The sequence below is a fragment of the Eimeria necatrix genome, genomic scaffold (genome assembly GCF_000499385.1).
Source record: "Eimeria necatrix Houghton genomic scaffold, Enh_scaff2, whole genome shotgun sequence".
In the NCBI taxonomy this organism is placed as follows: domain Eukaryota; phylum Apicomplexa; class Conoidasida; order Eucoccidiorida; family Eimeriidae; genus Eimeria; species Eimeria necatrix.
The window spans coordinates 151,452-179,244 of NW_013652627.1; the positions used below are offsets into that span (position 1 = coordinate 151,452).

The 27,793-nt window shown below is 57.6% G+C and overlaps 2 protein-coding genes across 2 annotated transcripts; one reads left to right on the forward strand and one right to left on the reverse strand.

Moving 5' to 3' along the window:
* Positions 1–519: 519 nt before the first annotated feature.
* ENH_00040940 (CAM kinase, CDPK family, putative) lies at positions 520–7,488 on the forward strand (the record flags this gene model as incomplete). The annotated part of the gene is made up of 8 exons (XM_013579878.1): positions 520–1,140; positions 1,265–1,344; positions 1,650–1,764; positions 2,387–2,571; positions 2,852–3,548; positions 3,723–6,877; positions 7,161–7,270; positions 7,391–7,488. 8 exons carry the CDS (start codon positions 520–522, stop codon positions 7,486–7,488), a joined length of 5,061 nt encoding a protein of 1,686 aa, XP_013435332.1.
* Positions 7,489–8,480: 992 nt separating this feature from the next.
* On the reverse strand, positions 8,481–26,911 carry ENH_00040950 (SET domain-containing protein / Bromodomain-containing protein, putative; the record flags this gene model as incomplete). Its single annotated transcript, XM_013579879.1, has 16 exons — positions 8,481–8,663; positions 9,098–9,277; positions 9,432–9,506; positions 9,729–9,881; positions 10,060–10,207; positions 10,335–12,907; positions 13,061–18,446; positions 18,704–18,943; positions 19,210–19,340; positions 19,584–20,767; positions 20,874–21,157; positions 21,369–22,344; positions 22,825–23,100; positions 23,299–25,820; positions 26,003–26,129; positions 26,284–26,911. 16 exons carry the CDS (start codon positions 26,909–26,911, stop codon positions 8,481–8,483), a joined length of 15,066 nt encoding a protein of 5,021 aa, XP_013435333.1.
* Positions 26,912–27,793: the final 882 nt, after the last annotated feature.

The following is a 27,793-nucleotide window of genomic DNA, read 5'->3' on the forward strand; positions in this document are numbered from 1 at the left end:
CGTCTCCTTGCGCTCTAGCGCAGTAGCCTTGTTGGTACACACGGCGACCGCTATCAACTTGCCGGAGGGGGGGGGGGGCTAGCCACGGATGTAAGAACTGCTGAGCCCTCAGCTCTGGCCGAGACCGGGCCTCGCTGTCTTTTTTGGGGGCGCCCGCATCTGCATCTACCCTACACATTCCGGCTTTTGGTGGCATTGACGGGATTAGAGGGCTTGGTCTTACTGGCGCTTTTCAAGTGCATCCCCTCTATCGTCAACATCTGCCGCCAGCACGACTCTGTGCTTCCTTCACACGTAACGAGAGCCTTCCACATATCCCAGATGCATCCACCCCACTGCAGTGACAGCAGTAGGACCAGCGAGTGGAGAAGGGGCAACAGCGACAAAGCAGCAGAGCCATTCCCAACAGCAACAGCAACTGCAACGGCAGCAGCAAATAGAGCAGGTGCAAGGGGATCGAACACAACAGCCGAAGCGTAGCACGAGGCTGCAGACACGATTGCTTCAGCCGTGCAGAACATGGCAATGAAAGCCGTAACGCTGTCCCGTAGGACAAGGCCCCCCAAGCCCTCTGTTTCTGGGGTTGACATCCAGACCAAAGCTAGCGAAGTGGTCTCTTGCGCTGAGAATGGAGAACCCGAAGCTTCAGGGGCTGGCAACGACAGCCTCAATGGCAACGACAGCCTCAATGGCAACGACAGCAGCAGTGGCAATGGCAGAATTAGTAGATGCAGCAGTGGCGCCCACAGCAAGAGGACGGCGGACTTCCCGCAGCCTGTGCGAGCGACAACAGCGGCAGCGACAGTGGCGAAAGCAACAGAGCCCGAAGCAGAAGCAGCTTCGGACACACCAGCTGTGGCGGAAGCAGCAGCATCTGCATCATCCGTGACACCAAAAGCGGCGCAGTTGGAAGCGGCAGGTTCTGGACCAGCAACTTTAATGGCAGCAGCAACAGCATTTCAGGCACCAGACTGGTCTAGAACACCTGGTCACGTTGGGAAAGCAGCAAATATACCGGTGGAGGAACTACAGCGTTTGTACGGAGCAGATGACAGGGACGATGCCAAAGACTACACATACCCGCTTAGGGTTATTCTGAACTGCAAAGGGCTTCACTCGGAGTTTCACCCGGAGAGCGGGGTGAATTACTGGAACTGCCTGTTAATTCTCATTTTGCTATCATTGCTGATGTAGTTGTCTCCGCAGACTTACCCTCAGAGGCACACTGCTGCTGCTGTTGCTGCCGCTGTTGTTTTCTCTGCAGCTTGCAACTGGGCTGACCAGCAAGATCTTCCAGCACTACGTGCTCAAGCAGCGGATCGGCGCGGGTTCTTGGGGCGAAGTGTTCGTGGCCATTGAGAGACTATCGGGAATACAGCGGGCCGTCAAACGCATACCCAAGAGGCACGCCGCTTTTGCTGCTTCTGCTGTTGCTGCTATTTCTGTTGTTGCAACGCGCTGTTATGTCCAAATCTCGTGAAAGCAGAGAGACGGGAAAAACCAGAGGGAGAAAATCTAAATTTGATACTACGTACTGCATGCGTTCGGTTTTCTTTGCTGCAACCAGGGGTGCTGGTGTTGCTGCTGCCGAAGGTTGAGCCGCCGTACTATGTGCTGCCATTGGTTCTGCTGCCGCTGCTGTTGTGCAGCACGCCACATGCCGTGGCAATGGCTCGCGAGGAGGTAGCACTAATGCGCGAAATAGATCACCCAAACATCGTGAAGGTCTTCGAATGCTTTGACGACACAGCTTACTTCTTTGTGGTGAGTGTCTGCCCAGTTTTTTCAATCCTTTCGATTTGCATCCTCTAGCTTTCCCTCTCGTTCTGTCCCCTCTCATCTTCGCCGCCTCAGTCTACTTGTTTCTTCTGTGTGACTGTGTTCGTCCTTGAGCGTCCTTGTCTCCCTCGCGTCAGTTTCCTTGCGTGCGCCTTTGTCTCACTCTCGGTCTGAGCTGGTTATTAGTCCGTAAACTTGCATCACCTACTATTGCTTTCGCTACTTCTCCAGTCCTGTCATTCCTGTCTTCTTTGTTGGCCTGTCTTCAGCATCTCTAAATCATTTTGTCTCCTAATACGCTCTGCTTGTCTTTTTTTCGATCTATTCCCTCACTTTGTGTCTCGCGTAATTAACGTTTCACCGCACTCTCTATGCACCTACTTCCCCGCGACTGCTGGAGGCGGTGCTTAAATTTATAGTACTTGAACAGTAGCAACTGCTGCTGCTGCACCAGTTGTGTGCATTTTCTGGGATGGTTGCTCCTCCAATCCTCATGTTGGCCTCTGAGCAGCCCGTGGTCACTGTAGCAGCTCTAGATAAACGGCATTTTGCTACGTACAATAGTTACTTTCCGCAGCGACCGCTGCCTCGTTGCCCATTGTTTCAGGTGATGGAGCTATGCCGCGGGGGGGAGCTGTTCGACGAGCTGGCTAAGAGCGCACCGTGTTCGGGCCGCTGTTGCCTTTCGGGTTCCTGTGTGCATCCGCGCTTTTCTAGGCAAGAAGCAGCCCTGATCATGTACCAGGTGCTTGCCGCTGCACACTGCTGTCATCAACATGGAATCTGCCACAGGTGTGTCCCCTGCAGCGCCAGGTTTGATCTTTCTGCTCTGCTACGCTGTTGCTGCTGTAGTTGATGGATGTTATAAAGGCAGCAGCTGCACCCAAGCTGATGCCTGCTTCGCATAGGGATTGCTCGTTGGTCTAACATTGGTTGGTTGAGCAGTGCATTTTTTTGGTGTGTTTGCGTTGGTTGCCACTGCTTCTGCCTATAGTGAAAATGTAGTCAACCTTTTTGAGTTCACATTACATTCCCGCTGCAGCCGCTGCTCCTGCTGCTGCTGTTGCTGCAGAGACATAAAGCCAGAAAACTTCTTGCTAGCTGAGCCGGGTAGTTTGACGCTTAAGTTGACGGATTTTGGTTTGGCGAGGCGATTTTGTCGCCGCCCAAGTGCCCCCCGAAGGGAGTCTCTTATGGATCTCGTCGAGGCAGCAGTGGCTGCAGGCGTTGCTGCTTCCTCTCCTGCTGCACCCCTTGCTTCACCGTGCTGTCCGCGTGATTCTGTGTCCGCGCCTAGCAGTGCTTTAAACGAATTACATCGCCAAAGTGAAAAGCTCACGGGCTTGGATGAGAATTGCCAGCAGCAGCAGCAGCAGCAGCGTCAGCAGGAACAGCAGCAGCGAGAACAGCAACAGCAGGAACAGGAGGACGGGAAGAGGTTGCTGCACTCCATCGCTGGGACTGTTTGTTTTGCAGCTCCTGAGGTTCTGCGGCTGTCAGCAGACTTAGTAGAGAAGACTAATGCTATAAAGTTGCAGCAGCAGAAGCAGCGACAGCATGAAGAAGAGGATGGGTCTTTCCAGCAGGAGTCCCAGGAGCAGCAGCAGCGACAGGGTTCGCAGAAACAGCAGGAGCAGCAGGATCGCCTGCAACCTCTGGGATATGATGGAGAGCGGGCGGACGCTTGGAGTTGTGGCGTCATGCTCTATCTTCTTCTGTGTGGGGAGCTGCCCTTTGACGGCCCAGACGATGCAACTGTTGCCTACAATGTCAGTGCTGCATCGGGTTCGCTGCTGCTGCCGTTGCTCCTTCTGCTGTTGTGACTGCTGGCATCTTCTGTGAGTGCTTGAAGTATGCTGAAGCCTTTGAGCCCCTTTGTGCCAGGGTATCATTTAGGGCAGGCTGTGCAGTTGCTTTTCGTATGGCTGCTGTTGTTGCTGCAGGTACTGCACGGGGAGCTGAAGTTCACGCATCCTGTGTGGAAAGAGGTTTCTGCAGAAACGCTGGAGCTTGTTGTTGCGCTCTTGGAGCCTGACCCTGCCTGGAGATTACTTGTGGGCGAAGCCCTTGGCAGCAGTTTCTTCAGCAGCTTATTGCCGCTCCACCTGCCGATCCCAGCAGCGGCAGCAGCCAATGCATTAGTCCCCACGTCGATTTCGGGCACTTGGAGCAGCAGAAGGTTGTCACCACTTCGCTGCGTCTCCTCTCTCGCTGCCTGCAATGCCGCCGACACGCGCCGCTGCCGCTGCATTTCAATGCCGCATCTGTCGCCGCTCACTTGTTCTGCGGCTGGACCAGCAGCTTCTTCATCAGCAGCGGCTGCAGCAGCTGCTGCTGCAATCGCTGCGGGATTGGCGGTGTCGCCTGCTGCTGCTTCTTCGTGCTGCAGCGGCTCTAAGCCGATTGCGGGAGGTCAAACATCCCCTAGCGGGCGCGGAAGTGTCTCTTGCCAGGGCACTGCAGCTCCGGCTTCTCCAGACTCCTTTTTAACAGCAACAGTCGCAGACGGAACGCCAAAAGAAGCAGAAATCGCCGCGGCAACAGAAGATGAGAAGTGCCAGGAAGAATGCTCAGGGAGTCGTTCTTTGGCAGCCTCTGCAACGGCACGGCTGCTAGGGCAGCGCATTGCCGGTCTCTGCCGACTCATCGAGACTTGCGCTGCTGTTGCTGCAGCCTCGACAGCAGAAGAGGTCACTAAATGTATTTCTTCTCTCCCCTTTGGTCGCGGCTTGTCAGGCGTCCCTAAGTGGCCTTGGGAAGGTACAGATGCTTTGCCAGATATGGCCGCTGTTGAGAAAAGGACGGATGAGGAAGTCCACAAGCGAGAAGAAGGGGAGTCAGAGCAGCAGCAGCAACCGGCAACTGTCGGATCCCGCCCACGTTTGAAATTTCTGGAAGACAGCAGCTGCTTCTTGTGTTGGTGTTCCAATACGACAGCGAGAAACTATGGCAGTATCAGCAATAGCAGTAGCTGCAGCGGTGACAGCAGCAGCAATTCCAACTGCAATGACTACGCTGGAGGAGCTCTGTCTTGTTCAAGAGACAGGCTTAGTACACATAGTTGGTCATGTGCTACTGGATGTCTCTCACACCCCGGAGGAAACTGCTGCATATCGAAAGGCAGCTGCGGCTGCAGCCGAAGGAGACTTGGAAGCAGTAGTACCAACAGTAGCAGCTACCGCAACTGGGACTCCTGCAGCAGCAACCCTTGTGAAGCGAGCAGCCCGCCGCTATCGCTGCGCCGGAAGCGATATAAGGCCAAAACTCGGAGTCTTCTACAGTCTCTAGGCGTGCCTACTGGCATGCTGCAGCGAAGGGACAGCAGCAGCAGCTGTTGCAGCCGGTTCAGCAGCAGGAGAGGCAGCAGCATGCCCATAGAGATGGCCCCCCTTGGCACGGTTGGCGATATTTGGGTTCATCAGGGTCCCCAGATACCGTCTCCGCACCCTGTAGTGTGTTCCCCCTTCGATGCCATTGGCTCAACGACCGCCACTGCAGCTGTTGGAGTAGCTCCAACCACGCCAGCGGCCTTGGCGGGCGCGACGGCTGCTGCAGCTACGTTGGCTATGCAGGAGGCCGCAGCAGCTGGCAGGGGAACCACCGTGCTGCGCGAAGAAGGATCAACGCTGCCGCCACTCCAGCAAGTGCCACCGCAGCGGCCGGTGCAGCCACTACAGCAGCAACTGCAGCAGCAGCTGCAGCAGGACGTGCAAGCGTCACTGGGGGACTTATGTAATGCGGAAGCTCCTAGAGAACGCGAGCCGCACCTGCACATCCCGCGCCGTGTGGCTTTTGCCCTGCAGTGGCTGCAGACTTTAACAGCGGCGAGCGTCCCAAACAACAATAACAGCAGCGACAATTTTGCAGCCCTTGCTGGCGTGGGCTGCTTAGCTTCAATATGGGCTGGAAGCCAGCAAATAGAGCAACAGCAGGAGCCCCTGAGTTACGTCTGTACCCTCGGACAGCAGGAGCTTCATTTACTGCACTACACAGCGGCAGCAGAAGAGTTGCTGCGGCGGCTGCGAGCGGCTACCCAGGGTCCGTTGCTGCGGCGGCAGGCATTGCTGGCTTTGGCCGTTGCTGTCAGGGGTAGCGCCCCGCCGTCTCCAAGCCCCAGTGTCGGGCAGCAGCTACTCCACCTTCCGCATACATGTGGAGATCCTTCTTACAATCGATATAACAATAGCAGCACTCCCAGCTGCAGCAGTAGTAGAGCAGACTTTGCTGCCGCTACAGCAGGCGTAGACTGGGTTTGCTGCTCATGCAAAGGAGCAAGGCCGCTTCCGTCGTGCTGCTGCATCTGCCACTCCGCATCAAACCCAAGACATATTCCGGGGTGCAACAGCCAGCAGGCGCTCTTGGTGTTGCAGACGGCAAGCACTAGCAGTACTGGAACCAGCAGCAACCACGCTGCTGGGAGCGGCCAGACCCATTCTTCCAGTGTTAGTGACATCCGCAGCCAGCAGCAGCAGCATGGGGGGGACAGCTACACCTGCCCTGTTCGCTGCTTGAAGTCGAGCCCATGCATATCCGAGCTACACAGCAACAGCAGCAGCAGCGGGAGGTTGCGCGGTTCCCGTAACGAAGCTGGCGAGGAGCTGCTGCGGGAGCGACGCCTGCTGCAACTGCTATTTCTGTCATTTGATCAAGACGGAGATGGTCTGTTGTCTTATCGCGATTTTGCAGATGGCATGTTATCACTTCTGCTGCTCGCAGCAATTCTGGGGCAACTGAGTCTCCAAGCTGAGGAAGACACAGCCCAGGACAAGGCTGCAGCTGCGCTTGGCGTGGGAGCCCCTCCACAGCAACAGGGTCAGCAAGAGAGGCAGCAGCAGCATTCACAGCGGCAAGATACACAGCAGCAAGGAGAGGAGCAGCAGCAGACAGTAGAGGCAGTGCAACAACAGCAGCAAGAGTTGCAGCTGCAGGATGAAGATGCATGGGTGTCCTGGGTGTCACGCTGGCTGCTTCTTCACTTCGAGCTGCTTTTGCTTGGAGCCGAGATCGACGGAGATGGCAGCGGGGCGATCGAACTCTCAGAGTTTCTCGCCGCAACTTTAGATTCATCTCTTTTGGCTTCCCAGCCTTCTCTCCGCAAGTGGGCAAGAGGACTTTGGTGCTGTTGCTCTCGCTGCTTGGTTGCCGCTGTTGCAAGAGCTGTGGCGGCCCGAATCTGTTTCCCTTGCATTGGCATGCTGCCTTTGAAGACTTTGCCCTGGTTTTTCCTACGTTTTGCGCCGTTTAGTGTAATAGTGTTTGTATGGTGTTACCCGCCGTAAGATGCCGCAGCGGCTGCAGCAGATGCTGGTGGTGGTGTCTGGATTGCTTTTTGAATCCCAAATTTGTGCGGGGAGCGCATGCGTTTTTTCTCGTACCTGCAGGGCAGCGTTCCGAATGTTGGACCGCTCAGGGGATGGGGTTTTGGGGCTTAGTGACCTGAAAGCTTGCATCAAGGAAACAAGCCTCAGCCACGAGGACCCTGAGGCGTTAGGTAGGCACCAGCATTTGCTCTTGTTCTTCCGCTGTCAGCGCTTCTGCTGCTACTGCTGCTTTTGGGATAGCCGTACATGCAGGTCGCTGCTTTGTCGCCGCTGTCTTTGGATGCATGCAGATGTGCAGCTACGCGCGATTCTCCGCGCTGGAGATATTGACGGAGACGGGCGTGTGACTCTTCAAGTGAGCGCCGGAGATGAGGCTGGGTTTGCTTGAGATGAGTAATGTATTTGGCGATTATGCATATGATCTCGTACACACGTATGTATATATATATGTACAGATATGTCTAGTCCCCTTTCCATATGTGTGTACGTCCGTCTTTTATCCACCACATGGGTGCTTGCTCATTTGTTGTGTGTCAATTTGCTTGCGTGCATACCTATATGAACAATTGAACAATGCATCAAACACACGCTTGGTATTCTCTTGGCTTCTTTTATCCATGAAATACCCGCGGCTTGCCAGCGTCCGCTCCTCACTACTCTTTCAGTGCATTTACGTAGAAGCTGCACGCACGTAGGTATCGACTGTTTGCTGTGGCTCTCAGGATTTTGAGCAATTCATACAAATGCCATAGGAATTTCACTTCTTGTTCTGCCGCATTCAAGGGAAGTACTTGCAGCAGCAAAAGCAACACCAGCAGCATCTGCTGCTGGACAGCAGCCAAAGCAGTATCAAGACTAGCGCAGCTCATTAGTTGCTGGGACTTCCTAGCGTTCACTGACTCTGATGTTGTTCTATCAAAAGTTGCTGTCGATGGAACTTCACTGCTGCTATTGCATTGCAGTACTGCCGTTGCGTATTTTCGACTTCCTGACAATTTCACCCCGTCTGCCTAGCTTGTTTAACGTTTTCCTTAACAAACAATGACCCACTAAACTGCTGCTGCAGCATGAGCAAAGACTGCAGCAGCAGGTGTCGGAAGCGCAGCACCTGCGAGCTGCTGTGCGCCGTGAGCGGCAGCGGCAGCAATAGGCCTCTAGTAGCGGCACCAGTGTCTGCTTGTAACAGAGCAGCATGGTGAAGTATTGCTTGGGCAGAATCGTTTAAGTGACATTTTCAGTGGCTTCACAGCGACTTCGGCACTGCAGCATTGCATGTTAGCAGGTATTTACTGCCACTATGCGCGTAGCTTGAACTGCATCAGCAGAAGCCATTGTTGGTGCTGCTACCTACGTCGCAAGGCCCGATGTGGCTGGGAAGGATTAGTTCATCCTGCCTAGACATCCAGGGGCCCCACAGAGACAGACAAGTTTGTCTCCTTCAGCCTCAATGCCGAACTGATAGTCGTAGGTGATTTCTGCTCCTGCGGGGACATCCTCCTTGGCTATGATGAGGATGTGTTTGTGGCCAGAGTCGCAGACGACGATGCGGCAAGTGCAGTTGGGCTGAAGCCGCAATGAACACACAGGCGACTGACGCTGAATGCATTTGACACAGATAATGCTTCAACCAAGTCAGGCGTACCGAAACAAGCACACTGAATAAATGGTGGAGGCCTGCACTCGCATGGGAAAGCCACAGTCGGGGAATGAGCCACGAGGGAGACTGACAGAAGCAAGCTAAATAAGGCATGAAAAAGCTCGAACACAAACAAACGAAAGCGAAAGCTGTTATAAGAACAAGAATTACAGGCGGCGACAGCCAGCTACGCTAAAGGACACACTCACAAACAGGGATAAGTAGAGTAAACTGTACAAAGGAAATGAAGGTATGCCCGTAGAACACAAGAATGACAAAATAGAGCGAATCAAAAGTATAGTTTCTCTCCACGCCACTGTATTTGCGCTTTTGCCTGCGTCCGTGGGGTCTGTGGGCGCACCGCGCAAGAGTGGTTTATAAACCGAGAAGCACTACCGCGGCGGGTGGCGTCCACCACAAATGCATCGTCTAGCCTAAACATGTAACAGGAGCCGTCGCCACCTCGCTGCAGCTCGTACAGCACCTCCAGCTTGTCACTCAACACATTCCGAATGACGGATCCCACGTATTCCACCACGGGCTGAAGACAAAAGACAGGCAACCAAGCACAAACTGCATGCAAGACAGCCACACAACAGCTGCGTGAATTCGACCGCGATACAGCCCCCCTACCAGCCAAAAGGAGACACTGCATAAAAATGCGGGAGAGTCGAGTTAAAGTACAAGAGACTAACCTCGCCGTGAGCAATTGGCACTAGAGCAAAGAGACCGAGGCCGTGAATTCGAGAAGGCATTACTGCCAAGCGCTCCTGTCAACAGGCAAATTGCAGCGAAGTTTTCATTAGGTGCCAAAATCAAATAGCTTCGCGGAGCCAAAAGACAGGCATCTTATTTATCCGCTGCGGCTAATGATACTAGCTTGCTGCAAGCTACAGCTTTTGCCACTGTTCAACGTGCGCTACCTCTGAAAGAGCAGCAGCGGCCCAAAACGCAGCGGCTGCAACACAGTAGCATTTGCAGCAGCTACCTACCTCCTGGTCCCCACTCTGCAGAAGCCTGTAGAGGGCAGCAGGGGACAGCGCCTCGAATCCCCTTTTCCCCTGCGCGCGTAGGCGGCCTGAAGACTGCCGGGACGAGCCGGCGCCCACCGCTGCAAGGGCAGCTGCTGCGTCAGCGGCATCTGCCTGAATCCGCAGCAACAGCACCAGCAGAAACACTACGACGCTCAAGTTATTTCTCCGCCGGGTCGGGTAAGTGCATAAATGCAAAGCGTACGAATGCAGCTGTGCGTGCCAGCTACACAAACTGACTTGCACCAAAAAGCTGACAGAAACAGGACCAGCAATAGTGACAACAGCTCACCTTGGCCCTGGCATGCACGCGAGTAAAGAGCTCCTCGCCCTCTACAGCGTCAGGCACTGCCGACGACTGGAGATCTCGCGGCACACAGAAGGTGCCCCCTCTCTTCGCAGCAACAGCGTTGCCATCGGCCCAAGCAGTACTAGTGCAGCTGCAAAGCCGCAGCACACCTACCAAAACTCTCAAATTCGAAGGTTGAATTTTGGTCTTTAGTCCTGATCTTTGTACCTAAGACATGTACTGTAGCCAAAAGCTCGCAAAGGCGCGTACACCCTTACCTCTTTTTCCGCTGCCTTGCTAATGCTCGCTGCTGCAACTGCTGCAGCGCACGAGCCGCCAACACCTGTGGAGTCACTTCTCTCAGGCGTTGCTGAACATATGGACATCTCAGACCAAAGAAGACCTCGGGATCTAGAGAAGAGACGTCTACTGGCTTTGGGCCTTTTGCCTCCACTCGGCCGTCCCGTGGCTGCTGCTGCGAGGGCAGCTGCTGCTCTGGCCGCAGCTGTGCGGACTGCTGTTTAGGCGACGGGCTTGCCGGCTCATCTGCAGGGGTGGCTGCAACAAGGGACGCAGGAGGAGCAACTATGCCCTTCGTGTCCCCGCTCAAGGCATCGGGGTCCAGGCTACTGCTGACTTTGCAGTTGCTTCTTTCCGTTGCAGAGGCCTCCATGCCGGCTGTAATTACAGGAGAGACAGAGGGCGGTCGGTGCTGGTGTTGCTGCAACTGTATCTGCAGCTGCTGCATCAGCGTCCCTACGACTGCATTCAAATCGAATCCCTCTGCAACGCGCCAGCCATACTGGCAGGCAGTGCACACATTGGTGTCAGTTGCTGTTGCTGCTGGCTTCGTTGGGATACTTGTTCTCTCTGCTGCTGCTGCCCCGAGTTTTGCGGCAGGCTTTGCGAGGCAGTCTAGTGTAAAGTAGGGGCGTCTCTGATGCGCTGTGATACTGCAGAGGTACGTAGCCCTCTGGAGGAATCCGCTGACAACGATGCCCTTGCTGCTGTTTTCACTGCTACCGTCTTTGTTGATGCAGGCCGGGTGGTGCACATGACTGGGCACCCGAACACCCCAGAAGCGGCGAGTAGCACAATACCCAATAGGAAATAGGCTGCTGCGGCTTCCATCAAAGAGCAAAGGCAGACCAAGAGAAACCAGCGTGAGACCTCCGTACCGCAGCAACGAGGATGGCGGGGGTGCGCGCAACTTCAGCTGCTGCTTTTCCACATGCTGCCGCTGATGGTAGCCAATGGCTCCGTTGGAAAAGGAATAGGGAACCACAGAAGCAGCACAGCATCGCCCGCCAACATATGGAGACAGCTCAGGAGATAGAAGAGTGCAGTAATCACGCAAAGCCGCATGAGCATCTGCCATTACCTGCTGCAGAAACGCCACAGTCTCAGACGCAGCAGTGCCGGTTTCATCAGCTGCTGCATCTTCTTCCACCGCAGCTGCTGCTGGAAGCTGCTTCAGTGCTGCGCCTAGCGGGTGTGTATCCACGTCAGCCATTGCTGCTGTTGCTGCTGTTGCCGCCGCAGCAGCAGCAAAAGCAGGCGGCTTTATGCGAACGCTCTGAAGCAGCAGCCGCAGCAAAACCGCTGCAGCGCCACCACCCACCCCCTCAAGAAAAACGAAAAGTGGGTCCTGTTCTGCTGCACTGTCCAATGTTGTAACCGTTGCTGCTTCGGGTTGGCACATACGAACTTCGGGCTCCACTGGACTGTCAAATGTCGCAGGTGATGTGGCAGCAGCAGCAGGAGCAGCTGCAGCAGCAGCATGCCCTTCTTCGCAGCAGTCCTGACACCAAAAGCGACGGAGCGTAACGAAGACCCGGGGCCGAGGACTTCTTGCAGATTGCTCTTGCTGCACATATTGCTTCTGCTCAAGGGGTCGTTTCCCAACTGCTGCTAGCAGCAAACACGTAAGGTGGTAACGGGCATTGCAAGAGCGCTCTTCTGATGCCTGCTGCGAACCTGCGCACGCGACGAAGGCTCCACTGCACCCGCAGGCAACGCAGCGGGCGTTGCGTGCAGCCGCCGCAGCAAGCAAAACTGCGTCAGCAGAACATTCCAAAGGAGGTAGCTGTTCTGGTAGAGCCGCAAACGATCGCACTAGCCCTTTACTGTTTCTGTTGCTGCTGCTGCTTGGTTGGAGACTGGTTGCTGCCGTCTTCTCTGCTTCTGGTACTATGCTGGGCACGAAAGGAGAAGACCCCCCAGCTCCCTGCGAATTTTGCACTTGCTGAACTTCACGCGACGCACCAAACGGGTCGGCGAGCTGCAGCAGCTCTGGGGATAGCAGCGGCACAACAGTGCATGAGTAAACGCCCCAGGCGCAACAGCCAGCGTGGACCCAAGAGTCCAGCAGCGGCAGCAGAGCCCCAGACACTACTCTGTCGCCCGTTTGCCCACACAGCACGCAGCAGCGTCCGTCCCGTTCTGCAATTTTGCAAGAAGCAGAGAGCAAACTGCTGCTGCTGCAGCTGCCGCAGCCGCAGACGCGAGGGTCTCCATTGCGGAGTCGCAGCGCAAGCAGACGAACGAGAACAGATGGAATCGCTGCTGTGTCAACTGCTTGGGTCCCACAGTTTTCGCTGCTGCTCCTGCGCTCCATGCAGGAGACGGCGCGATGAAGCCTGCAGAAGAGCTGCCGCCGCACAGCTCGTAGCTCCCGCCATTCAGGGGCACATGGTGGAAAGCCTCCTGAGGCAGCAGCGGCAGCAGCAACGACGCCAGGAGCAGCAAGGGGAATAGCAGGAAGGGCAGTAGCAGCAGGAGCAGCAGCATCTGAACCAAGACGCCGCTGCATAGCCAGTCGCTCACAAGCTTGCGACAACGTCAGGAGCACCTAAATCGCATGGCAGACATAAGTTGAACAAAATTAACGTTTAATATCGCCTGGCATGCACTCTTTGACTCGCTTGGGTGGTGTGCTGCCAGCAAAAGACTCTGTATAACACTTTAGTCGCGTCTTGCTGCAGCAGTGGCTACCCAGGCATACCCGCGGGTCCCGCTGCTTCTCTTCTCGCTTTGACTGAGGCCGCCATTGCAACAAAACAGATGATATGAATACAGACAGCACTGTCGGTAGATTGACAAAGGTCTGCAGCAACGAGAACAAGTCCAGGGCCAACTTGTGATAGTCCTCATTTTGTTGCTGCTTGTGTTGCTGCTGCTGCTTCTGATGCTGTTGACAAGAGGGCTCCTCCCATTGTACAGCTCGCAGCAGATGCCCGGTGAGTTCGGCAATGGCGAGTCGCAGTTCTGTCTGCTGCAGCTGGTGCCGGCCTGCTGCTGTTGCTGCCGCTACAGAACTGCTGACCAACTGCCCCGCAGAGTTGCTGTTGCTGTCCTGCGGGGAATCCATCAGAGGCAGAAGCGTCTGCTCGAGCAGCGCATGAAGCTGCGAGTAAACTGATGATGCCACCTGGGCCCGAGAAAGCAGCTGCGATAGTGCCCCGGGCTGCGTCAGCAGGGGAGACGGAGAAGCAGTGCAGCCTTTCCCTGCTGCTGCTGCTGCTGCTGCATTCGTGGTTGCTGCACTTGGTAGCGGTTCATCTGCGAGTGCTGCGCAGGAGACGCAGAGACCTTCGAGCCCATCTAGCACAAATACAGGGAGTCGCCTTTTGCTCGTATTGCTGCTGCCGCCCCCAGAGAAACGAGCTGCAAGGCCCCTTGCCCCTCCCGCTGCAGCAGGTAGACGCTTCGTTAGTGATCCACAAAGGGCGCACACTGTCACTACACCTCGGCTGCTGCCCCCATCCCCAACTCTCTCATCCGCTGCCCGTGCTGTGCTTGCTTGTCCTGCTGGCACTCGCAGGCCCGCTGCGTCTGCTGCTCCTGCTGCTGCTGCTGCGCCATCGTTTTGCTGTCCTGAAGGGGCACCGGAACTAGCATCGCGAGGCCGCTGCTGCAGCTGCTGCTGGCCAGACCCACCTGCAGCAGGCGACACCAGTAGCTGCTGCTGGAGTGGCTGCAGAGCAGCGCGTAAGGCCAGAGGAGCCGGCACGCCATTGCTGCTGCAGTCCCCGCACAATAGTGAGAGTCTACCACAGCGCTGCCAGGCGCAGCTCTCCACCCTCACAACCATTTGCTGCTGCTGCAGCTGCTGCTGCTGCACTTGTTGCGGCTGCAGATGCAGCGTTGAAACGTGCCCATGAGGTGCGGCAACAGAGTCCGGAGACATGCCCCAAGCGCCCATCCGCAACTGCTGCTGCTGCTGCTGCAGAGGAGACAAAACAATGCTGCCAGGGGAAGCGCGAGGCTGTCGGGACACTTGCTGCAACAGTTGCTGTTGAAGCAGTGGAGAAGCCCCAGGGATGTGGTGCTGTGGTTCCTGTAGCAGCTGCTGCTGGAGCAAGGGCCGCTGTAGGAACTGTTGCTTCAGAGATTGCGAAGAAAGTTGTTGGCTCACCTGCTGCTGCTGCTGTGGCGGTTGCTGCTGTTGTCGGGGGTCGCCGGCTCTGGCATCGAAGCCGTCGAACGACAACGCAGCACTGGGCGACACTAGCTGTCTTGGAGCTCCTGGCAGCTGCTCCTGCTGCAGTTGAAACAGGCGCGAATGCTGCTGCTGCGCCACACTGACAGGTAGCTGCGCAGCAGCAGACGGTGCTGCAGCAGGAGGAAGTATGCGAAGTCCCGCTTGCCCCTGCAGCGCTTGGATCAGCTGCTCGTTTCTCAAGATTAGGGCAGACTGGCGTTGTAACAGCTGCTGCTTCAGCACAGCAGAGTCAGCACTATAAGCGCTGCCTGCAACTGAACTGCCAGTGCCAAGCAAAGGGGAGATCAAGGACCTCTGCTGCTGGTGTTGCTGCTGCTGCTGCGCTGGCACAGTCGATCCAGCCCACAGCAATGGCTGTGGGGAGGATTCGTTTTGCTGGGCATGATTCTGCGGGAATTGAGGCGGGGGCTGTTGCTGGTGGCAAGGATCTGCTGCCAGTTGCTGCTGCGGCTTCGGCTGGTCTGCGACGTCGCATGGCTCTGTCGCTTCAACAGGTGTCTGAGGAGATGCTGCAGACGACGTAGCCGTTGCAGCTGCTGCTGGTGCTATTACTGCTTCGCCTGCTGAAGCTTCCGAAGGTGCTGCGCTCAATAGTGCTTCCGCCAATTCTGCTGCTTTTGAAGGCAGCGCCCTCGTGGGCGTAGCAGCACATGAGGCGCCACCTAGTTGTGGCGCAGCAATCGCAGCAGACACTGCTTCTGCTGCAGCAGCTGCTGCTTCTGTTGCTGCAGCAGCAGCTTCAGCAACTACGGCTGCTGCCTGAGCATCAGCAGAAGATGGCGTAGGGCTGCTTGCATTCCCATGTGCTGTTGCAGGTGCTGACTGTGTCCCCCGGAGCTTCTCCAGCTGCAACTGCAACCTGACTTGCTGTTGCTGTAGCTGCATTTGCTGTTGCTGTAACTGGAAGTGTTGTTCTTGCTGCAGAAGCTGCTGCTGATTTGCTGCACTAGCCTTTGCTGTGCCTTCTGCAGAAGTGCTGCCATCAGTTGCTCTTTCTAGTTGAAGCGCACTCCTGCTGGACAGCTGCTGCTGCTGCGCGTGCAGCTGATGCAATGCTTGCTGTTGCTGCCGTTGGTGCTGCTGCTGCAGCAGTGCCATTTGAGAAGTCTGTTGCGGAAGCTTCTGTTGCGTTTGCAGCATAGTCGTCCTAAGCAGCATTAAGGGCTGCTCCGCCTCTTGCTGCTGCTGTCCTGTTTGTCGCTTTTGAAAAGCCTGCTGCTGCTCCAGATGATTTCCACCCTGGTGGCGTTGTTGCGTCTGCAGCATGGGCTGCTGTTGCTGCCGCAAGTGCTGCCGCTGTTGCTGCTGCTGTCTAGCCACGCCATCAAGCTGCCGTTGCAGACTGTTCATTCTTTCCTGAATAAGCTGCTGGAGTTGCTGATGCTGCTGCGGCTGCTGCTGCTGCGCGGTCTGCTGCATACGATACTGCTGCTGCAGCTGCTGCTGAGATGGGAATTGTTGCGAAGGTGTTAGCAGCTGCTGCTGCCGAAGATAATTTTGTGACTGCTGTTGTAACAGTGTATGCTGCGGCTGCTGTTGCAGCAGCCGCTGCAGCTGCTGTTGATTGACCAGCTGCTGCTGTGGTTGCAGAGTACTCAGCGCGACAGCTCCTGCCACCGTTTTGTGCTGTAAAATGTCTGGAGCCGAAGTTGAAGTAGCTGCTGCGGTTGCTGCAGTAGAAGCAGCATTGGCGACAGAAGCCATGGCTGGTGCCATAGCCCGAGTCATTTTGTGTTGCTGCTGTTTTGGGTTTCGTAACACCTTTGCGTCTCTGCTGCTTTTCAAAGTAGCCGCAGCAGCAGGAGGTACTTGCAGCTGTTCGCGAGACAGTGGCAGTCCTGTCCACAGTCCTTGCTGCTGCAGGAAGCCCTTTTGCTGGTGCACTAGCCCCTGTTGCGGGCTATGCAGCACTTCTTGTTTCGTTACTACCTCCTCTACCCTGTAGAGGCAGCGGCTGTGCGCCGCAGCTCCGCAGTCACTGCAGAAGCAAATGTCCAGCATGCGATCAACAGCTGTAGAGGCAGCAGCAGCAGCAGTGACAGTCCCTGCTGCTGGGTCAGACTGCCAGCGTGGTTTGCGCCTTTGTAGCTGCTGTCGCTGCTCGTGGGGCAGCATTCCAGCAGCAGCTGCTGCTGCTCTGTCTCGTATATTTCTTGGGTCCCACAGGGAAAAACAAGGAGCAGCATTTCCACAAGAGACGCAAGACAAACACGCAGGACACTCAGCTGTCGTCAAAAGAAAGTCCATTTCGCTGCTGCTGCTGCCGTTGCTGCTGCCGCTGCCGCAGAGAGACGCCAACGCCGCTTTCTTCTTATCAAGGGCCCCTGGAGGCGAAACTCCCAAGCAATACGAATGGAAGGCCTCGCCGCAGCAGCGGCAGTGCAAGAGCAGCTGCTGGTACGCGAAGGATCCGCAAATGCTGCAGCAATCCAGCCACAGATGTGGCGCTACTGGTTCATCTCCTTCAGCAGCAAGGCCATCAGCGAAAGCCGTTTCTTTGCCTGAAGCCCCAAAAAGACAGTGAAAAGCCTGCAAATATGAGGCCACATCCGCTGCTGCTGAGAAGACAGCAACGCAAGACGGCAGCCTTCCCTTGTACACCTGAAGCGCGCCAGTTGCAGATACGGCTGCTCCCAGATCTCCCGCTGCCGGTGCACCAGTGGCAGCCGGTGCTGCTGCAGTTGCTATGGCTGCTGAAAATGCGCGCTTCTGAAGTTGCTGCTGCTGCTGCTGAAGATCAAAGTCCTTCTTTCGTTTCTTCCTCTGAGCTGCCGCGCTGCGCCGTGTCTCCACGCTCGTGCTGTGTGACGGCTGTTGCGGCTGCTGCTGCTGCAGGTGCTCCTGCTGCTGCTGAGGCACTTCTGAGACAGAAGCAGCTGCCAGCCTACTCACGCATACAGGCAGCTGCAGCAAATAAATTGCCTGGCCGGGTGGGGGAGGCGGAGGCTGCGGGATAGAAAGGAATGAATGCGGCAGCAGCATATCGCCAAGTTCCGTGCTGCTGCTACTGCTGCTGCTGAAACACCACTGTAGGGCAGGAGGCGGACCAAAGCAAGGGACAGCTGATAAAGGAGAAAGCGAAAAACCGCAGGGAAAGTGTGGCTGTTGATTGCGCAGAAGCTGCCGTATCCCCTTAACAGCAGCAGCAGAGTGAAGCTGCAGCAGCTGCTGCGTCGTGAACGCCGCTGCTGCTGGATCGAGTGGGGAATCAGCAGCAGCTGCTGCTGACAATCCAGAAGGCGGAGTGTCCCTGCTTCTCGTGAATCCCTTCGCGCTGCCGCGGCGAAGGCCGGCGGCAACCTTTGCTTGGTGTCCCACCTTGTCCACCGCAGACTCGAGCCCGTCATCTGTTGAAACAGCTGCTGCTGCTGCAGCTGAGCCGGAGTCTGCTGCTGTCCCATGAAACTCACTTTTTGCCATGCCTCGCTCCTCCCCAGTAGGGGTCTGGTTCGTTTCTCGCGCCTTTTCACTGGTACCCGTGTTGCTGCTGCTGCTGCTGCTGCTGGGACTCGGAGGTATGTGTGAGTCCAGAAGGGCCAGGGGCTCCTTGTGGGGAAGTTCGAGGACGCCTGTTAGGAGCTCGTTTGCTTTCTTTTGCATAGCAGCTGCCGCCTTGTACTGCCTTGTGTTGGGCATGTAAAGGGTTTTCATGTTTTGAATCAGGAGGGAAATATCGCTCAAGAAAGATCCTAAGGAGGAGTAGGCGTTGCTGCGCACCTTCGATTTCACTGTAGACAGACACATGGGCCGCTGCACAACTCGCCAGTACAGCGAAAATGTCGCATCCGGCAAAAACGAAAACTCTCCACTGCGGTCTTGGGACATCAACTCAGCCACGATGCGCTCATAGCGCTGCCGGCGAGACGGCGAGCGGCACGACGGGCACCTGCAGCACCAGGACCAAAGCCCGCAGCCATAGATGCACGGCAGCAGCAGCAACGGCAGCAGCAGCAGGAGCAGCAGCATCCTCGCAATATAAGACGCAGCGCTTCGGCACAGGCTGCAGGCATTTAGAAAAACAGCTCTGGCACTAAGCAACCCGAATCGGCCTCCCAAAGCCATTCATTATGCTGCCTAGGTGCACGCAGCAGCGACAGCAGCAGCGATGGCAGCAGCTGCAGCAGCAGCGGAAACATGATGTACCTGTATTTCATGGTCTTCAGCTGCTGGGGATCCTGCAGGCCCTTGGCCAGTCGGGGGTCGCACCGGGTGTGGATCCAGGCCTTGCAGCCATCACACTGCACCCAAGTTTCTACAGAGCCCCCCCCCGGCCCCGTGCACCCCGCGCTGCCTGCTGACAAATCCTCTCCTCCTGCTCCATCGGCCACCCATGTTTTGGAGCACATGAAGCAGAACTGGCCCTCGTCTACGCTCCGGCGACAGCTGCGGGCACATAGATTCTCAGCCACTGCTGCTGCAGTTCCTGCTGCAGGTGGTGCTGCTGCTGCTGTTGCTGCGTGGGTGCTTCTACCAAGAATGAGTGTTGCTGCTGTTGCTCACGGCGCTAGCGTGCACGAACAGCCCACGACACCGCTAGCTGTGATTGAATATCTCGCTTCACATATTATCAGCTGAACCCGAAGCCCTAAACAGTGAAGACTGAACCCTGAATCCGGAGACCCATACCCTAGCCCTAAAGCCAAGCTTACTGTGCACAAAGCAGGAAAGACGTGGGATCCCAGTTTGCATACTCGGGCCAGTAGAGGTCCACGTAGCCGCAGCTAGTGCATCGCCTGCAAGAGTCGCAGCGGTAAGACGAAGAGCCATGCAAGATGGCGGCCTGCAGCGCACGGATCCAACAGCAGCCACAGCAACAGCTGATCCAACTGCAGGCATTCAGACACTATGGGATGCACAGGCATGGTGAGACACAGCTGCTGGCACAAACGGACAAACAGAAATATGAATTGACCAGAAGAAACACATTCAAATAGCCCCTGTGGAGAAAACTGGGTCCGGGACAGACGCGTCGTTCAGCCGGAGCTGCTGCAGAAGCAGCAGCATCGCTCCCGCGATCACGTACACTGGGGTAGCAGCAAGCGCCGTGGGCGTAAGAATTGCAGCAGTGGCAGTTCAGGACCGGCTGGCAGGTGGCCTCATACTGGGTCGGGCTGGAGGCAGTGCCTGGAGCCGCGCGATTTGCTGCTGTTGCTGCAGCTAGCGCAGCAGGGCTTCTTTCGGCAGTCAGGGGTAAGTCTATTGGCTCGCAGCAGTACAAACAGTGCGCACAGTCCCTGCACACCCAGGGAGTACGTACACCCCGGTCATTTCGCCCGCCCTCCTCCAGCCCCAAAATACTTCGGGGGTTTGGAAACAGCTGCACTTTTAGCGTGGCCCTGGACGCTGTGGAGTTTGCTGCATTCTCTTCAGATTGCTGTTGCTCCGGCCGCGGCGACAGCTGCTGCTGCTCTTGCTGCTGCTGCTCTTGCTGCTGCTGTTCTTGCTGCTGCTGCTCTTGCTGCTGCCGCTCTTGCTGCCGCGCCTCTTGCTGCTGCTGCTCTTGCTGCTGCTCCTGCTCGGCAAGATGCGGCGGATTCCCTGGCTCCTCTTCCATTCGATCGGCTAGTTGCTGTTCCTCTCGCTCCTTTTCCCCTTGCTGCTTTCTCTCCTCTTGCTGCTCCTCCCCCTCCTCCCGCTGCTGCTGTTCTTGCTGATCCTTTTGTTGCTGTGGGGCTTCCAAAAGCTCAGCGTCAACTAGCATGCTTTCCTCGCCTTCCCTCTGCTGCTCGGCCGGTGCAAGGTCGTGTTGCTGGCTGGCTTCTTCCTGTTCCTGCTGCATCTGCTGCTGCTCTTCGCACTGTTTTGCCTGTTGATGAGACTGTACTTTTTGCTGCTGCTGCTGCTGCTGCTGTTGCTGCTGCTGCTTGGCAGTGACTGTGACGGCCGGGGCGGGCACATCTTCCGTGCCGATTTCATCACCAGGGTGTCTCGAAAGCCTCCAGTGAAGAGAACCCTGGCGAGACAAAAGGGCGGACTGGGCCCTTGCGAAGGCCAGGGGCAGAGTGCAGAAGCGGGCCAGGGAGAAGGAGCGCCGCAGCGCGCGGGCCTCTTGCTGCTTCTTGAACCCAAGCAGCAAACCCGCTCGGGCAGCAGCAGACAGCCCCACCGGCAAAGACACAGCACGAGACGGCACTACGAAAGTGCTCAGATATGCCTTGCGTGCCCGGTCGTAAACAACGCTGCTGGGGGACAGCGGCCAGCCACTTGCTGCAGCGGACAATAGCAGCACATGGCAGCAGCAGCAGCGGCTGCAGCAGCAGAGGAACAAACGTTTCACGGGGAGGGAAATGCAACACCTGCTGAAGCAACTCACCTGCGTCATCTGCACCCTCCTCGGGTTGCTGCTGCAGCAGCAGCGACCCCAGCGACCCCCCGTCTTCGAGCAAGTCCTGTTGCTGCTGCTGCTGGTCAGCGGCCGGGGAGGACACGGCTTCATAGCGGTAGTACTTGCTGTCTCTGCTGCTGCTGGTGCTTCTTCTGCTGCTGCCCTCCGCCGCAGCTTCTCTCTCTTTCTTGTGGCGCTCTATGGCCGCCTCTCGCTCCGCCACCAGCTTACGGTGCCGCGCAGCTTCCATACACAGGGCATGCGGCGACATCCTGAGCAGCAGCAGCGGCAGAAACACAGGGAGCAAAAGCCTGAAGCAACACCAGCAACAAAAGCTGACTTCAGCAGCAACAACTGCAGCCGAGTCAAGCAGCAGCAGCAGCATCTACGAACCGCCGTCTTACTATCCTGCAGTGCTCACTTCAAACCCTGAACCAGAAACCCTAAACCCTAAACCCTAAATCCTATAACTCCCAAGCGCACCCGCCAGTGGCAATGCGCCTGTGGGCCGGCCGAATGCAGGCCGTGTGGAAGACGCGCCGACAGCAGCAGCACTGCAAACCCCAGTAGAGGTTGACGGCTTCTGCAGTGTCTGTGTCTCCTAGAGAAGAGGGTGCGGCATTGTTTGCGTTTCCGTTGCCGCTGCTAGTACTGTTACTTTTGCTGCTGCCTGTTGCTGCCACATCCCCTTGTGCGTCTGCCGGTGCTGGCCCTGCAGCAGCTGCTGCTGCTACTGCTGCTTGCGCTGCATTACTGGGCTCGGCCCAGGAAGGGTAGCTCTTCAGGAGCTCCCTGGGGGCGACCTCAGGCGGCACCTCCACGGGCTGGCCCGGGGTCATAATGTAGTAAACTGGTTTGCTGCAGCTTCGGCATCTCTGGGCTCTGCTGCTGCTACTTTGGCCGCTATTTTTGCCATCTCCGCTGTCTGCGTCGGTGGGAGCAGAGTTCCTGGCTTCCTGGGGAGGCAACGACTGCCACGGGGAATCTGCGGCTGCCTTTTTCTGTTGTGTGTGTTGGCTGTCGCCTTGCTGGGTCTCTTGGCCCGCATCTGCGTCTGCGTGCTGCAGCAGCTCTTGCTGCTGCTGCTGCGTGGGGCAGCTGGCGCCTCTGGGGTGCTGCAGCTTGTCTCGAGGCAGCTGCAGGGGCACTGCCACCTCGGGGCGCCACCAAACAGGCTCCGGCGAAGCAAGACGAATGATGTCGTGGGCCAGAGAAAACCAGCCGCGGTGAGTTTCCTCAGGGGAAAAGGGCAGCTGGTGGGCGGCGAGGTGCAGCGGCGGGGCGTCAGCGGGGCTGCAGATGTCTTGCTTGTTCGTAGACAGCAAAAAGTGCACAAAGACAGACCGGTATTTCGGCCAGTAGTACTTCAACACCCCCTCTGCCCAGTCGAAGCTCTCGGGGCTCTGCCGGTCCCGCCACGCCCGCACCACTCGCACGCGGCAGCCCACGTAGGCAAACACTGCAGCAAACACGGACCAGTCGAGAGAAAAAAGCCAAAATAAACATAAGACGAAGAGGCGATACGGGGCATATACTGGCATAAATGTGGGAAGATGAATGGGAAGTGGGGAGAACACAGAAAGGCAGTAAGGGGGCAGGAACGAGGCAACATTGAGGCAGTGGTGAGACACAATGAGGCAGTACAAAGGCAGCAAAGAATAAGTGGAGAAGCAGCGAAGCAGCAGCAATGAGAAAATTAGAATGCACCCAGATACAAATATAAAATGAAAGCAGCTGGCGGCGCAGGTGACAGGGACAGAGCGAGGCAAAGGCACCAATAAAAGATGAAGGAAGGAACAACACGAGGAGGCCAATTAGTTCCAAATTCAAAGGCACTTCCAGCTAGCCATGGAAATATTCGGCTAGCTAGCTAGTTAGCGAGCCAGCTGGCTACGAGCCGCCCCAGGCATTCACTCGAAGAAGGCCAGCTCCGCCTCACCTTGCCTGTCTTCTCGAAATTCCAGCTTTTGCCCATACGCAGCAAAAGGGTCCTCTGGAGCCTCTTTCTCCTTCGCTGCTGCTGCTGCTGCAGGCTTCTGAGTTGCTGGCTTTGCTGCCCGCTGCACAGATTGCTGCTGCCTCTGCTGCTGCTGCTGTTGCTCCTGCTGCTGCTGCTGAGGATTCGCAGGCTCCTGTAGCTGCTTCAGCATTGTGCGCGTAAGACGAATACCAGCAGCAGCCAGCAAGGACTCCAATCCCTCCTCCTCCCCTGATGCAACAGCAGGCGCAGCACCTGCAGCAAGCACAGCAGAAGCAGCAACTGCGGCATCAATGCAACAGCAGCCACACTTTCAGCAGGAAGGACCAGCGGCAGCAAAAACAGCAGCCGAGTAGCGACACAAGCAGAGGCAGCCGCTGTACATGCCACACATACAGCAGCAGCAAAAGCAGCAGTAACAACAAAAGAGCAGACTTGTCGCGTTTGTAGTCTCGGAGCTCTTGAGAGGAGCCGCAGACTCTGCTGTTTCTGTTGCTGCTGCTGCCGTAGCTACCGGCGTCTCCGGCGGCGATGCCCCGGCCGCTGTTTGGTCTGCTGGTGCTGCAGATGTCGTTGCTTCAGCTTCTTTCTGCTGCTGCGTCTGCTCCTTCGTTGCTGCTGCTGCGTCTTCAGGTGCCGCTGTTGCCGCAGCTGCTGCATCAGCGGGAGCCCGTTCGCTAGCCGTTGCTTCTCTCTCTGCCGTAGGCAGCTGTGAGCTCTGTTGCTGCTCCTGCTGCTTTTGCTGTTGCTCTTGCTGCCTTTGCTGTTGCTTCTGCTGCTGTTTCTGCTGCTGCTGCTTCTCGTGTAGTTTCACTTGTTGCTGCTTCTGCCCCCTTCGCTGGGTCGCCTCACTTTTTGCTTGGCTACTGCGACCTGCCGTTGAAGGTGTGCTGCTGCTGCTGCTGCTACCGGTCTTGGAGCTGCTGCTGTTGCTGCTGCTGCCCATGCTGCTGTTGCGCGCAGCATTTCTGCGCGGCTCTATGGGCTGGTAGTTTTCCTGCAGCAGACCCCACAGCTCGCGAGAGACCCGAGTTTCCCCCGATTTTGTGTTCTTCTTTTTGCTGCTGCTGCCGCCCCCAGACTTTGCCGCTGCCGCCTTCTGGGACTTCGCCTTCTTGCCAGCTTGCGACTCGTCAGCTTCGAGTTGCTGCTCTCGCTGCTGTGGTTCCTGCTGCTGCTGCTCCAGCTGCTGCTGCTGTTGCTGCTGCCTTTGGGCTTGTTCCTGTTTATGTTCCCCTTGATTCTCCTGGTCTTCCTGTTCCTTTTTCTGTGGCTCTTGCTTGGCCGAATGCTGCTCTTGTTGCGGCTCCACCTGCGGATTGACTTGCTCCTTCTGCGTTTCTTGCTGCTGCTGCACCTGCTGCTGCTGCTGCGGCCCCTGTTGCTCGTTGGGCTCGTGCTTTTCCTGTTGCGATGCTGCAGCTGCAGCCTCTGTCCCAACAGCCTGTCCCTCCTCTCGCTGCTCTTCTGCGTCTTTCTCTGTTTGCTGCTTCTGCTGCGGCTTCTCATTGGTGCGACACGGTGACTTCTCCTGTGTTTCTGAGGCTGCAGCAGCATGCGCAGCAGCAGCAGCATTGGCAGCAGCTGCTGAGCTGCCAGCGTCAACTTCCTCCTTGCCTCTCGCGCCTCGATCTCCACTTACTTTATGTGCTGCTGCTTTGGCTGCTACTGCACCTTCAAGCTTTGCTGCTTCTGCAGGTGAGGGTGCAGCGGCAGGCGCTGCAGCTGCTGCTGCCGCTGCCGTTGCTGCTGCTGCCGCGTCGCAGTCTGCTTCCCTTTTGCTGTCTTCACTGCTTCTATGCTGCACCTCGGCAGCGCCCTCGACCGACTCTGTTACTTCGGGAGGGGCAGTCGCCGCTGCTGCAGCGGCTGCGGTTGCTGCTGCAGTAGCAGCAGCAGCAGCAGCAGGTGCATCATCATCAGTGGGCGCCTCTGCGCCCTGCTGTGGTGCAGCGTCCGCTGCTGCGCTGCTGCTGTCTTCCGCTGTGCCTCCTGCTGCTGCTGCAGCATCTTGCTCAGCAGCAGCAGCAGCAGTAGGGCCTTTGGTTTCCCCCTGCTTCGCAACGTCTGCAGTTGCTGCTGCTGCCGCTGCAGCTTCTACTGACTTCGATTCTTGTGTGCCTTGTCCTGTTGCTGCGGCTGCTGGTGCAGCCGACGGACTCGGCAAGCTGGAGTCTCCTGGCGACTCCAGGTTGCGGTCCTTTCTAACGTAAATCGTGCTGCTGTCTTGCTGCTGCTGCTGCTGCTGCTGCTGCTGCTCCTCTGCGCTTCCTTCGGTGAAAAGATGCATGTCTGTGACCGGCGTCCCTGCTGCTGCGAGCGACTGTCTCTGCTGCAGCAAGACCTTTTTGTACTCGTTTAAAGCTGCCTCTGCTGCAGCAGCGCCGCCGAAGCCTCGCTGCACTGCAGCAGCAACAGCAGCACGGCCCCACGCCTCCAGCCGCTGCAGCTCCACTTCCCGGCTATCTCCCCAGGGGTTGTCCGGGTCAGCAGCAGGAAGCGAAAGATCTGCTTTTTCTGCAAGGGCCCGGATCTCCGAAGCAGCTGCTGCGCCCCACACGTGCGCTGTTTCCTGCGGGTCTTCTGCTGCTGCTGATGCTGCTGCTGCTGCTGCAGGCCCTCCCGGGACGCCCATGGAAGCTGCGGCCGCAGCAGACGGCCCGCTGCGGGCCCACCCATATGCCCTCTGCGGCGGCGAGGGGTGCCTCAAGTGGTGCTGCTGCGCTAGGTGGTGCTGCTGCGCCCAGTGCTGCTGCTGCTGCTGCTGCTGCGGATGCAGTGGCTGGTGAAATCTGTGCTGTGAGTACTGCGGCTGCGGCGCTGGTCGGCGGGGGGTCCCCCTCCAGCCCTGGCTCTGTCGCTGGGCTCCGGAGTCAGCAGCAGCAGCAGCAACAGCTGCTGCTGCTGCTGCTGCTGCTGCTGCTGCTGCTGCTGACTCTCCCGACCCCGACCCCGCGCTGAAGTCCCCCGCCCCAGCACCCCGGTACCCTCCAGCTGGGCCAAACTGCCCACGGGGGCCCCAGTGGCCCTGAGGGGCCCCTACCAGATGCCCCTGGGGGGCCCCCAGTGGCTGCCCCTGGAGGGCCCCCAGCGAATGCCCTTGGGGGCCCCCTGCTGCTGTGGGCTGTGGGGCCTCTACAACGTCCCAGCCTCCTCTAGACCGCTGGTAGTGGCTCCTGCTGCTGCGGCGGCTGTGGCTGCTGCTGCGGCGGCAGCGGCTGCTGCTGTGGCGGCCGCGGCTGCTGCTGCGGCGATCGCGGCTGCTGCTGCGGCGGCCACGGCTGCTGCTGCGGCGGCCACGGCTGCTGCTGCGGCGGCCACGGCTGCTGCTGCGGCTGCGGCTCGCGCGGCCCCTGCTGCAGCTGCGGCGGCCTTTGCCGCAATAACGACTGCTTCCTCTTTCTCTCCAGATGCTCCCACTGTGTCTCTCTGCTGCATGACTGTAGCTGTCCCGCTGCTGCTGCTGCTGCTGGCTCCAGTGCTGCTGCTGCTGCTGGTGATCATGTGGGGACGCTGCAGCTGCTGTGTCCGGGCCCACGTCAAAGCCCCTTCTGTAAGGTATGCCGCTGCTGCTGCTGCTGCTGCTGCTGCTCGGCCTTGAACCAACGGAATCCCAGCCGCTAATCCTGTCTGAGCTTCCAACGCACTGGCCGGTGCCGTGCTTGCTGAAATCCCTGCTGCTGCTGCTATTGCTGCTGCTGCTGCTGCTGTTGTAGCTGCGGCTGCTGTGGCTCAAACTCTTGTGGGTAGCATCTCGTGTGCTCCCACCTCCAGGACTGTAGACACCAACGCTACTGCTGCTGCTGCTGCTGCTGCAGCTGCTGCTGCCACGAGGAGCAGCGTATCCTACTGGGACCCCACATGCAGTACTTGAGGACTGCTGCTGCTGCTGTCGCTGCAGCTGCTCCCTTTCAATCTCAGCCGGTGTCTGGTCCCATCGACTGCGTCGCTTAGGCGCGGCGCTTGCTGCTGCTGCCCCTGCAGCAGCAGCAGAAACTCCTGACTTTGGGGCCCCAGGGGGGCCCATCTGAGTGTTGCCGCCGTCCATCGGCTCCTAGCAGATACTCCCAGTGAGCGCTCGCCCCAGAAGGAAGCGGCGCAGTCTCCTCCAGTTGCTGCTGCGTTTGCTGCATTGACTGCAGCAGCAGCAGCAGCAGCACCTGCTGCGGCAGGTGCTGCCACAGCAGCAGCAGAGGGCGTCGTAGATGCCTCAAGCTGCAGAGCTGTCAGATCCAGCGGACTCACGTGAACTTCGAAGCTCCAGTTGTCATCCTGATATTCGTGCAGAATCCGTTCCTGCTGCTGCTGCTACTGCAGCGGCGAAGCTGCAGTCGGTGGCGCTGGAGGGCTCGCTGTGGCCGTCACCACTCCTTAACCTCCTCTCTTAAATAAAAATCAAGGAAATGTTCTACACCGCAGTCGTCGGGATGCAGCAACAGCCACACAGGGAGGCCCCCCGCATGCAGCCACAATAGCAGCAGCAAGCGGAGCAGCAGCAGCAGCAGCGAGAGCAAAAAGTAGCTGCTGCTGCTGCTACGCCGGACGATCCGGGGCTCTGTGAAATTCATGGCATTACCAGGTCATTTTAAATCCCCATAAACCGCGGGAAAGGCAAAGGCAGCAACAATGGCGGGGGTTGGCGGCAGCTGCGACTCGACGCCCCCAGGCAGTGCAGCAACAAGAACAGCAGCAGCGGCAGCAGCAAAGGTGAAGCCGAAGCAGAAACCCCAATAGCAGCTTTGGTTGGGCAGCGCCTTAAAGGTTTCGCCAGACTGATCCCATGCGAAGCCTCACCGCTGCACAGTCGGCAGCAGCAGAGGCAAAGACAGCAGCAACTGCTGCGGCAGCAGCGGGGAAAGCAGCAGCAGCTCGAAATTGTGGGTGGGGTGTCCCACTAAATGCAGTAGTGCGCGGAGCAGCAGCCACACAC